We start from the raw sequence: 12499 nt of genomic DNA on the forward strand, positions 1-12499 counted from the left end.
ATTACACACGTACGCATGCACGTACACAACGTGGCTAACAAACGGACAAGCACACACACACACCCTCACACACACACACATATACACACACACTGAAAAGCACCCACAAACACACACACAGTAACGCACACACACACACACACACACACACACGCGCGCGCGCGCATATACGCACGCACGCATGCACGCACGCGCACACCACTCACACTTACACACACTGACACCCACATTGGCAAGCACACGCACACAATCACACCCACACATTGGCAAGCACGCACACAATGACCCGCGCACACACCCCCCCCCCCCCAGACCCACACACTGTTGAAAAGCCTCCCATGTGGTGAACAACATCGATTGGCATTTATCTTTAAATCCGCGTCCTTCAAGAAAGTAGGCCAAGTCGTCTGCCGCTGGCAACCCTAAAAATACTTGTACGAATAGTGAATACGCTCGAAAATGTGCTGAGCTTGCAGAACAGTCTTCAGAAGCTTCCTCGTTGTAAATCTTGTTTGAATCTTTAAATAAATTACAATGCCTGAAAATGTCTTGGTTTAAGAACCAGCTTTGCTGCGCCATTGTTCCAACACGTCCACACAAATTTGGAAATGTTTGTGGCAACATTCAGATAACAAGTGTGGCTGCCGTCTGGGGAAAAAATGATTTTTTAATTTACTGTGCATTCATAATTCTTTTCTCGTGTATGCGATTGTGTAGACCACCTCAGATCCGCTTAGGATTTTACAAGTGATAATTAAAAGCATCCATCCACTATGGCGTATACAAAGACAAGACGCGTAAAGAGATATGAAAACATTCAGTAAATCTACTGGTCTATATAAACATCAACACTAAAGTAAACTGAAAAGGCTTCACCAAGACGGAGTCCTTGCTGACCGAAACCCTTCGACGGAGAGACAGATCTGTCTCGGTATCATGTAACCAGGGAACCTAATTGACATAACACGGATTTTGTTGTTTTTGAGCACAATATTCATTCAAACATCCGATATCAATATATTTTTTATGCAGAAAATATACAGAGTGCATTGGAACAACGTTCGTGTCGGCTTCGATTTCCAGCAATAGTTAGAGTAACAAATTAATTAAGCATTGTTCTTGCCTTTCAAGCCGCGCGTTAATACAATGCCACAGTCCGGACCGCGTCAAGAATGTTTGTGTGCGGTGGGTGCTCTTATCACATGACTAAAAGACTGAACAGATGTCTGGTGGTGTGGTTGGTGGCTTTTGCCAAAAGGAAGGTAAATGTATACATGTAAGGTAACGTAATGAATGAGTTTACACTTGAAACCTCAAAATGGGGGAAAAAAGCTACTGGTGTTGACTTTCTGGAAAATATTTGAGTAACCCTTACGAAATCCGCCTGAATTGCCTTCATACCTTTGAATATAACTTTCCCCGAGGGCAAAGTTGATGAAATTCGTGGGTTTATTTTCTTCTCAAACAACGTTCCTGTTCTGTTCTTGTCACTGCATGGGGTCGAGGAAGGGTCAGTAGTTTGCAACGTGATCATTCCTTACACTACGCATTAGGCAGTACTTATGCCCCCCCCCCCCCAAAAAAAAAATAGTCTGTTTACGGTAACACAGGCCAAAAAAATAGGGTCGGTAGGTCGGTATTTTTTTTTCTCCAAAAAACCATATTTTTAAGTTATGTTGCCAAAAAAACAAAGACTTTTTTTTATTTATGTATTTTTTTTATTTCATTTTTTAAAACTTTTTTTCCCAAATGCCAAAAAAAAAGTCCAGGGTCGCATGAAATTATAGGGTCGGTCGGGATACCGTAAACAGACTATTTTTTTTTTTGGGGGGGGCCTTAGTTTTATTGTCTGAAACATTTTCTGGGCTAATGCTGCTTAATGCTGGCAGATATTTTCGCAACAACACACAGTTCACTCGCCGTCGCACAGCAGGTATTTTCAACTAATGGTCGGATTATGACGAATCATGTGCGACCCCATTTTCGCAAGAATAGCTCAGTTGTACTTCTTTGTTTGCATGACGAAGGTCGTTCGGCATTTGAATCGTGAAACTGCTTGAATGTTTGAGCTCAGCATGCTTAACAAATATGGATTCAAAACAGAGCACGCACGAACGCACGCATGCACACATACACACGAAGAGAACTCCAAAACAAGTGTTCACCGAGAAAGGTTTATTCCCTCTAAGCAACATGTTATATCTATTTTCAAACACATAGACTTTGGTCTACATACACTCACTCTCATCCATTCCAATCTTAGGGAAAAAGGCAGAACTTCTACAAAGCGAAAGCGTCAAGAGAAAGAGAGAGAGAGATGTTCAACAGTAAAACGTTGTTAACAACCATTCTGAAGGATGAAACAACTGAAAATTACTACCAAATTAACAAGCCACTGTCTTTTATTTGTAGGTGAAATTGTTTTATCACATACATCCATACAGGATATGCTGCACTTTTTGATATGAACTTGCAAGACATGTTTGCAGATTCAAAGTTTTGCCTGGTAGCATCAATACACAGCAATTTAACAAAGTTCATAAAAAAGCAGAAAAAAATAACTGTTTAAAAGTTGGTGTTATTAGACTTTTTATGGTTTGTTTGTTTGTTTATTTGTTGCTTAACGTCCAGCCGACTACGCAGAGCCATATCAGGACGAGGAAGGGGGGGATGAAGGGGGCCACTTGTCAAGCGATTCCTGTTTACAAATGCACTAACCCATTACTTGTGTCCCAGCAGGCTTTAGTAAAACTAAATTAATACCTACTGGAAGATTACCAGTTTCCAGTATGTTAAAATAGGCTTAACCTATCTACTGCTGGACTTACATCAGAACACTAACAGATTAAACTATACATGAATCGCGAGACAAGCGGCAAGAGAAGAGATTTTTGGAAAAAATACAGGTGAATGAGCAAGAAGGCAGAAAAAATAAAAGAATTCATGAAGAAAAAGAGAGCATGACAGGAAAGAGGAACCAAAAATCTACCTAACAGCAAACTAGAAAGCTCCTGCGGTTCCAAAAACAGGAGGGGCCTTTAATTTCATAACCGCAGTGCCCCACTGCGGGACTTTTTATGGTTGGATAAAAGGAAACATATTAGCGCCGAAACGCAGCGATATTGAACAGCTGAAGAATGTTCGTGGTATGCGTCTTTTAATGACTGAATAAAATACACAAACTCTGCCAAGCATAAAGTAAAGTGGTTTAAGAGTACCATCAACAACACTTCTCGGAACTTCTAAATAACAAGTGAGCAGTCACTAAACATTCAAGACAATATTTGCTTTGTTGAGGAAGTACACTATGCATAGTTTTTACCTGGGTTGTGATGACCAACTTCGGTCCTATTTTGTAACATGACAACAATATAACAGTCTGTGTAATATTCCAAGTGCATACAATACTAATAAAATACACAAATACCCACTGACAACAGAGTTTCATTAACAAATGTTTTTTCACATCTAATCCCAGGAGGGAAATACAATTGTCATAATCTGTGTGTGCAGTTAGAGATTAAAACACTTGCAGACAAATATTTGTGGTCACCACAAATTAAAATGTGAATTTAACTGCAACATTTCTGATTGATTTTAACAGAAAGTTTCTCCAATTTCTGTAAAAAAACAAAACCACATCTGTTTTGTTCCTTAAACAATCCTTGGTGGCATGCATGCTGAACTTGACGTTCTTCGTTAACCACCAATTTGGGTATCCATATTCCATCTGCAGGAAAAACTAATGCACTGTGAATACATCAAAATATTTTAAGTCTTAAAAAAAATCCAGCTTCTGCTTTTTTGTATACAGACGGTACTCAAATAATGGACGAAATGTTATTATTTGTAAGCTTGGGTTTAAGAAGAGAAACTACATTTACAACTTGCTCATTATGAGCGGAAAAATTAACAGTTGTTCTCTCACACATTCATGCTCTCAGTATACTGCATCGACATTATTTACATAACCTTAACATACACATAACCTGAACAAACAAATAACCAGTGCAGATGACCCATGACCCCACTCTTGCGACATTAACAATATTTTTGCAAAATCCACAAAGTAATCTGCGTTTTTTTGCATGACCCCTTTTTAAGTACCTGAAAAGTAATGCAATTAATTCAAAACGAACCCTAAGGTGAAAAAAGGACAAGAATATACATCTCCTCCAGTAAGAAGAAAAACTTAAATGTTACCAAATAAAATATATATCTGTTAAAAAAATTATACAGGCATCTACACAGAGTGTCATCAGAGATTGAGTCTCCAAAACATAAAAAGTAGAATGTATTTGATATAATCCTTCTCACCCCTGCCACTTCTTTTCCACATCTTTCTGGACTACCTCTTCCCTCCTTTTTTTCATGTCCTTATGAAATCCCTTATAAAAGAAAATAGATGGCGGAGCTTTCTATCCAAAACACAAATCATAATTAAAACAAAAACCTGTACATACAAACTTATTCCAATTCAAGTATTTGATAAAAAAAATCCATATGTTTGACAATGTTTGCGTCCGTACACTGTGTATAGTTAAAACAAACACACAAATATCCTTTACGCCAAAGCTTATCAGAAAAGTCCTGCAAACAAAAAGCAACTCAAACGTCAGGGTTGCAATGCAAAACCATCTATGCAAATCATCCACCATGAGTACAAATCATCCGCTTCTGAACTTCAAATTAAAAAGAATGAACATGGTCTGTTTATGATTGTTTGCTTTGAAAATGTATCAGAAATTAATTAAAAGAAGCAAAACACAAATCACAAAGTGCTTCCACCTATAATGACTATGCCACATGTTGTAGCAAGGACCCTCATACTGGAAACAAGAAAAAAACATTAATTCTACAAACATTTTGTTACCAGGAATGTTTTGACAAGACATAATTTCAGTAATATGGTAGTATTTCAAATAAAATCCTCAGAGCAAAACCAATACACAATGCACTGTTATTTATACCTTGACAACAGATCTATGATCAGAGAATTGGTGCCGCACGGTAAATGAAAATTCTCACTTTGTACCACCTACGCACATAATTATGTAGGTGTTTTTCATGAGTTGTTGGATGACTTTGAACTTCTCAAAAATACAATGTAATGTGTGTGTGCGAGTGTGTGTGTGTGTGTGTGTGGGTGCGTGTCAAGACTAGGAAGACAAAGTAGAAAAACAGAGAAAAAATATTATTTTTTCTGCACATATTTCCTTATCACAACCAAGAGAACACAAAAACAGTTTGAAATTAGGATTTTTTTCTTTTCGACAGTTCACTCCGAGCCAAGAAAACATCACAATTTAGTCTCCTGCGAACACTCAGTGATTTTACATGGCTAAACGCTTTGCTAAATTGAAGCCGGTTCCAAATTAACATAATGTGACACATTATACACAGTTCTGGCTGACACAAGAAAATTGACAAATTCGCTGCTATTCAAATCAAGTATAATTAGAATGGCAAGTTGGCATGAATAAGCTAGGAGTACTTACTAAAATCAGAGTGCTTTACAAAGAAAGTTTGTTGTTTTCACCGGAAATATCAAAACTGAGAAATTTAAGACAAAGTTATGAGGAGTTGGTCCTAATCTTTTTTTTTCAAGCATTCGAGGGTTTGTTGACAGAAGTAGGTCCTAAATGCAACTGAATCTAACTAGAGGACTACACAACACTGAGATTGACCCTAAATTCTAATGACCGACCACGTGCATATTATTTGTCACACAACATGCAGGATTGTGATTAAATAGGTTACGGTATTCCACACCATACATAGTGATTTTGAGGAAGGCGAATTCTGCTGCAGGGGAACGTCATCAGTTTTACTATTTCTATCTCAGTTGTATTGACAAGTGTGTGTGTGTGTGTGTGTGTGTGTGTGTGTGTGTGTGTGTGTGTATGTGTGTGTGTGTTTGTGTGTGTGTGTTGTGTGTGTGTGTGTGTGTGTGTGTGTGTACGTGTACGTGAGTGTGTATGGGTGTGTGTGTGTGTGCAGCATATGAATGTCTAACCAATGATAACCACATTACTTTTTGTGCACATATATTGTCAAAACAATAAAACACATGAATATTTCACACACACATTTACTGAAACCAGTAAGTTTTCATTCCGTACAATGGCACCACCAGCCACAAACCCCAGGTTTAAACCTTACAATTCACAAGCAAACTTCAGTTCAGTGCCTCAAAGCTAAAAGTGAGCAAGAAGCATTGAAGCTCAGGGGATATCTACACGGGAAAAGCATAAAATGATACCCAAAACAATCAACAAAATCTGGTTGAAAACTCATGTAGTCATCGCGGAACAAAAATGCTGAAATCACACTCATAATGGAACAAAACAACACACACGTCAGCAACAGTGCTAATACAAAATGAAAATTTGATAAAACACAACATGTGAAATGAAACGCAGAAGATTTGGGGGATGGGGAGTAGGAGGGGGATTTCAAGGAAGAAGGAGGTCGGGAGTGGGAAAGGAGACAGATGTTTGTGTCTTTCTTTGCAGCTACCATACTTCTTATGTTTGAACTTCACATAATCTATATCACAGAAAAGGTTAACACCTCTGATGCTATTGCAACATTCCGTACATAACATTGAACAGACAGTTGCTTACATGAACGAGTCCAATTCAAGAACTGCGCAAGGATTCTTAGATCTCTTCGAAGAACGATCGGCTCCAAGATAAAAACTACACATGCAATTGAAGAAATTTAATTATTTATTTATTAAGGAGATTTCTATAGCGCATAACTAAAAGCACTATGCGCTTAAATAGAAATCCAACAGTTAACAAACAGGATTGACAATGAAAAAGAATTACCACATCTCTTTCTTTCTACCACTATAATGAAGGTACAAATGACACAATGAATAAATCTTATCACAAGAAACGCTGCAGTTGGATAGAAAATCTTGAAATCTCTTTTACACCTACTAGTACTACGAGAAAAAGGCCAAGGCATGAAGCGACTCTAGTAAGAAACAAGAAGAGAGGCCAAAAGGAGAAGATGAGATACTGAAATAAGTGTCAAACAAGTGTGATGGTGTGCTAAAAAAATAATGGTGATGGAGAGCTAAAATAGGTCTGAAACAAATGTGAACGAGTGCTGAAATAATTGTGATGGTGTGCTAAAATACGTTGTGAAATAAATGTAACGGTGTGTTGAACAAAACATGATGGTGTACCAAAATAAGCATGAAGAAGTACCAAACAAAACAAGAAGAGCAAACGCTCGATCGAGTCACTTTCGCAGTTCTGAATATTATATGAGGCATCAGATGGACAGGAAGAAATTGCTATTCACAACACAATGAGTCACGTTCACATAAAATTTGAGCCCGGTCACTTTTATAGTTTCCGAGAAAAGCCCAACGTTAAGTTGTGTGTTGCCGAACAGAAAAGGCTAGTTATCTCCCTTGTTTTTCTGATAACGTTCGTAAAAGGCTACAGATGTAAATACTTTGATGTAAAGAATAATCCTACAAAGTTTCAATCACATCCGATGAACTTTGTCAAAGATATAAAATGTCTAATTTTTCCTTTGACGCTGACCTGTGACCTTGAAAAAGGTCAAAGGTCAACGAAACCATCGTTAAAGTGTAGAGGTCATTGGAGGTCACGACTAAACAAAATATGAGCCCGATCGCTTTGATAGTTTCCGAGAAAAGTCCAACGTTAAGGTGGTGTCTACGGCCGGCCGGCCAGACGGCCGGCCGGCCGGACAGACTAACACTGACCGATTACATAGAGTCACTTTTTCTCAAGTGACTCAAAAAACAACGACAAAAAAAACGAGATGCAGATTGATTGATGCAGTGATTATTATGACAAGTCTTTCGTCTCTTGCTCTATCTGTTGCAGGATTTCACGCTCCAGATCCTCATCATCCACATCCCCCGCCCCTCCCACCATCTCGTAATCCTGGAGCTCCTGCTGCAACTCCTTCTCCCAGTCTGCAACCTCCTCTGCAACAAACACAGGCACCGGTGAAAATATAAGGCGAAAACATGTCACGTCATTCTTTGCAGAGGTAGTTCTGAAGACAGGCAGGCAGGACACTCTTTGGACCAGCAAAACCTTGTGCAATAGCAGCTGGTGGTATATCCTGTCAAGGAAATTTCAAAGTATTGTTATTGTTGTTCTATGATGGTCTTTGCTGTGATGCTTCAAAGCAATGCTTTGAACTAAAACTAGAAAAAAATGAACAAGAACATACACCCATGTAGACAGATGGCGGAGAAATACCACATTCACGGGTGATATAATATATACAGTATATCATAAAGTCAACTGGCCATCAGAAAATTAAACATCAACGACGAACGTTGAAAGCTATGTTGATGCACAACAAACAGAGGGGATATCAGCGCCGTCTTTATAACACATTTTGGAACAGATATTCAAATGATATAAACTGGACGATCTGTAATTAGTGAAACATACCATTTGCCTATAAAAATGGCAATATGTTGGCATGGGTTATCAGACCAGAAGCAAATTAAACACACACACACACACACACACACACACAAATTGGCACGTAGGGTTGTGGACCGGAAATAACCTTAAATGGTGATCATATGTTAACAAAGCAAAGCAATTTCTCAGAAATGTGCACACTTCGCCTCATGGGTGAGCATACAAACAAACAAAATAACAGATGACAAATACAAAGAGAGACAAACAGTCTCTTGTCTCCAAGTGACACACTGAAACAGTGTAATTCCCTATTACTAAGAGCTCCAACAAAGTCTGTGTAAACACAAACATACATCAAGGGCCCAGGCAGACAGGTGCAAGACAGAACAACAGACAGGTAAATTAAAAACAAAATAAACAAGTCGCGTAAGGCGAAAATACAATATTTAGTCAAGTAGCTGCCATTTTTCAGCAAGACCGTATACTCGTAGCATCGTCAGTCCACCGCTCATGGCAAAGGCAGTGAAATTGACAAGAAGAGCGGGGTAGCAGTTGCGCTAAGAAGGATAGCACGCTTTTCTGTACCTCTCTTTGTTTTAACTTTCTGAGCGTGTTTTTAATCCAAACATATCATATCTATATGTTTTTGGAATCAGGAACCGACAAGGAATAAGATGAAAGTGTTTTTAAATTGATTTGGACAATTTAATTTTGATAATAATTTTTATATATTTAATTTTCAGACCTTGTTTTTAATCCGAATATAACATATTTATATGTTTTTGGAATCAGCAAATGATGGAGAATAAGATAAACGTAAATTTGGATCGTTTTATAAATTTTTATTTTTTTTTACAATTTTCAGATTTTTAATGACCAAAGTCATTAATTAATTTTTAAGCCACCAAGCTGAAATGCAATACCGAACCCCGGGCTTCGTCGAAGATTACTTGACCAAAATTTCAACCAATTTAGTTGAAAAATGAGGGCGTGACAGTGCCGCCTCAACTTTCACGAAAAGCCGGATATGACGTCATCAAAGACATTTATCAAAAAAATGAAAAAAACGTATGGGGATTTCATACCCAGGAACTCTCATGTCAAATTTCATAAAGATCGGTCCAGTAGTTTAGTCTGAATCGCTCTACACACACACACAGACACACACACACACACACATACACCACGACCCTCGTCTCGATTCCCCCCTCTACGTTAAATTATTTAGTCAAAACTTGACTAAATATAAAAAGAGAAATTAATCAAGTCTAGTGGCCAGAAATAGAAGAAAACCCTGGCTTGTCTTAGGCCAAAAAAAAAAAATTGTCTGTTTAGGGTAACCCGACCGACCCTATCGATTTGGCGCCGACCCAAAAACTTTTTTTTGATTTCAAAAAAAAAAAAAAGAAAAAAAAAGAGGTAAAAATGCTAAAAAGAGACATTTGGCGTTTCTTTCTCTCCCTTTCTCTCTGTTTTATTTATACGTTAGTTTTGAAACATGTATTCATCAAATATAAGAAGTGAATGTTCAGCCAAAATAGCATTTACACCAACAAAAAAACAAAAAACAAAAAACAAAAAAAACTTTACCTACCTACCGACCCTACTTTTTTTGGTCATGTTACCCTAAACAGACAATTTTTTTTTTTTGGCCTTATAACATGCTGTGTCTCCCTACTGAACAAGACCTTAAAAAAACAAGAAAGTACAAAAAAAAGATGTGCACATTTTGTTCTTCTATTCTGTTTGTGTTCCATTCATTGACCAATCTTGTTATTTTGAGTCTTTATGTTGGAATGTTAGCAGTTGATCTGTTGCGGATTCCTACTAAACAAGAAAAGAAAAGGAAGGCCGCACCAATACTTATAAATAAAACAATGAAGATTGACAGTTTGTCCAATGCAATTAGAACTTGAACAAAGTTTTAATATGACTGAAAAAGCAAGGACTCGTGATAAACACTCAGAAATATCTGAATGAAGAAGCCAAAAGTCCAAAATACAACAAACAAAATAAAAGTTAAAAAAAACCTTATAAAGTATGCTATGTAGTGGGCATTAGCCAAAAAAGGAAAAATTAATGAAATGTGAGTCATGTCATTTTCTGTATGCGTACAATTATTTCTGCACTTGTATGGTTTGTGGACAAAGAAACATATTTCCATTTTGAAATGAGGTTTGTCATGTTGAATTCAACAAAATAAGAAAAATGCCCGTTCAGAGGTTGAAAAGCGAAGCCATTGTAAAAAATCGAGAGAAAAAAATAAGGGGTAAAACGAAGCCAAATACATAAAGGTTAAAGACAGAAATTGTGTTAAAATAAAAAAATTAAAAAAAACACACAAAAAACACCCCAAAAAACACCCCAGTTCAACCACCAAAGAGGAAGAGTTGAAGCTCTGAGTTTATAACTCAAGTTCAAGATTACTCAGCAACGGCCTCCAGCATAATAAATGGACAACTTTGAGGAGCAACCCTGTGCTATAACAAAATCCTGCAAGCAACAACCTTTCAGCTCCACAATTGTCCACCTGCAAGCAGCAACCCTCCATATTAGTGAGCACCAGTGAGCATTAAGGCCTTAATTAAGCCCGAAGTTGACTTCGTGAAGACTTTGCAAAGTCGGTTTACCAACAATTCAACGCGAAAGCTTCGTGCAGCAAGCTTTGTGAAGCACACTTCGCGAAGTCGACTTTGCCCAAATAAGATCAGCCTTTAACACCCCAGCAACACACCAGGCACTAGCAAAATCCCCAAGGATGTCCCACCTGTGAGCAGCAACCCTCCAGTAAGTGTACACCAGTGAGCAAGCCCCCTCACAACATACCCAGCACTAGCCCAGGCTGTTCCACACACAGAACACAGCCCCTAGTCCTTCAAGTCCAGCAGTTCCTCCATCAGCTCCTTCTCCCACTCCTCGTCCTCGTCACCTGCATGGCAGGCACAGGTATTCCATGTGTTTAAAGTATCGTGGGGTCATCCCAACTTTTTGGGGCCAAACTGATTTTTCGGGTTCAAATAATTATAACAATTGCAAAGCCTCCTCTTTTATGATTTTATTTGATTAGTAAAATCCAAAAGTACCCAATAAAAACACACACAAAAACACCAAAAAACAACTACACACAACACACAAAACACACACACACACACACAACACCAACCAACCAACCAATAAACCAACCAGACTAAACAACAACCTTGACCCTGACCTTGCTTCTGGTCGTCCTTGACCCCGAGCTGCTCCATCTCGCGGCGTACCTCCTCCTCGGTGAGCTGCTGCTGGCTGAAAGTGTCGCTGACGAACTCGTCCTGCGTGGGACTGTCGGGCACCTCGGACTCCTCCTTGCTCCCTGCCTCCTGCACTGAAGAGTCTGCACACACAGAGACAGGAAACACAGGGTAAAGGCTGTCCTTAAAATTAATGAGATAAACAATTCAGTGCCGAAGCTTCGTGCAGCAAGCTCGTGAAGTTTACCTTGCCACTGTGTGAGTGTGTGAGTGTGAGTGTGTGTGTGTGTGTGTGTGTGTGTGTGTGTGTGTACGTTTCACATTATTATCAGGCTTTAACTGACTGACACGGTGTAAACAGACTCGATTACAAACTAACCCCTTATTTAAAGGTCCTTGTCTACATTTTTATACCGAAATCGCCATTTGGCCATTAAAATGCAGAGTCTATTATCTACAAATATCAACAATACACCCCCTTTCGATCAGGAAAGACGAAGCCAGTGTAGCCATTTGAAAATTCATTGTAGTATTCCAGCGTAGTACTCATAGTAGGATATCCTTATTTGGAAAATGCCATGCGCAAAACTCCTCTCAAATCCCGTGCATTTCGTGCGTTTAAAAAAAAGCGTGCACAGCGCTTCAGTGTCAAACTGTTGCTGCACTTGTTTGGGCGTGGCTATAAGCATAGTGACATGAATTTGATTGGTCAGTATTTTTAGGCAAAGCACATGTTCTCAGCAAACAGAAAACAAAATATTGGAAGCGTGAGTCACGCTACCCAAAAATAAAATCTTTTTTTACATATATTTTTTTTTCTATAACTTTTTTCCCCAT

General features: G+C 38.5%; 1 protein-coding gene across 4 annotated transcripts in view; it reads right to left on the reverse strand.

Annotated features, from left to right (window-relative positions):
- Positions 1-2155: 2155 nt before the first annotated feature.
- LOC138962061 (synapse-associated protein 1-like) overlaps positions 2156-12499 on the reverse strand; it is a 58808-nt gene continuing 48464 nt past the window's right edge. For 3 of the 4 annotated variants that reach the window (XM_070333767.1, XM_070333766.1, XM_070333765.1), the window contains 2 exons: positions 11644-11805; positions 2156-7978 (listed from right to left, as the gene is read on the reverse strand). In XM_070333767.1, coding sequence (XP_070189868.1) covers positions 7836-7978; positions 11644-11805 — 305 coding nt within the window. In that variant the 3' untranslated portion in view covers positions 2156-7835. Of the gene's footprint in view, positions 7979-11258; positions 11362-11643; positions 11806-12499 lie in introns of all 4 variants that reach the window. The other variant, XM_070333768.1, reaches the window with a different exon arrangement.

The sequence above is a fragment of the Littorina saxatilis genome, linkage group LG3 (genome assembly GCF_037325665.1).
Source record: "Littorina saxatilis isolate snail1 linkage group LG3, US_GU_Lsax_2.0, whole genome shotgun sequence".
Classification (NCBI taxonomy): Eukaryota; Metazoa; Mollusca; class Gastropoda; order Littorinimorpha; family Littorinidae; genus Littorina; species Littorina saxatilis.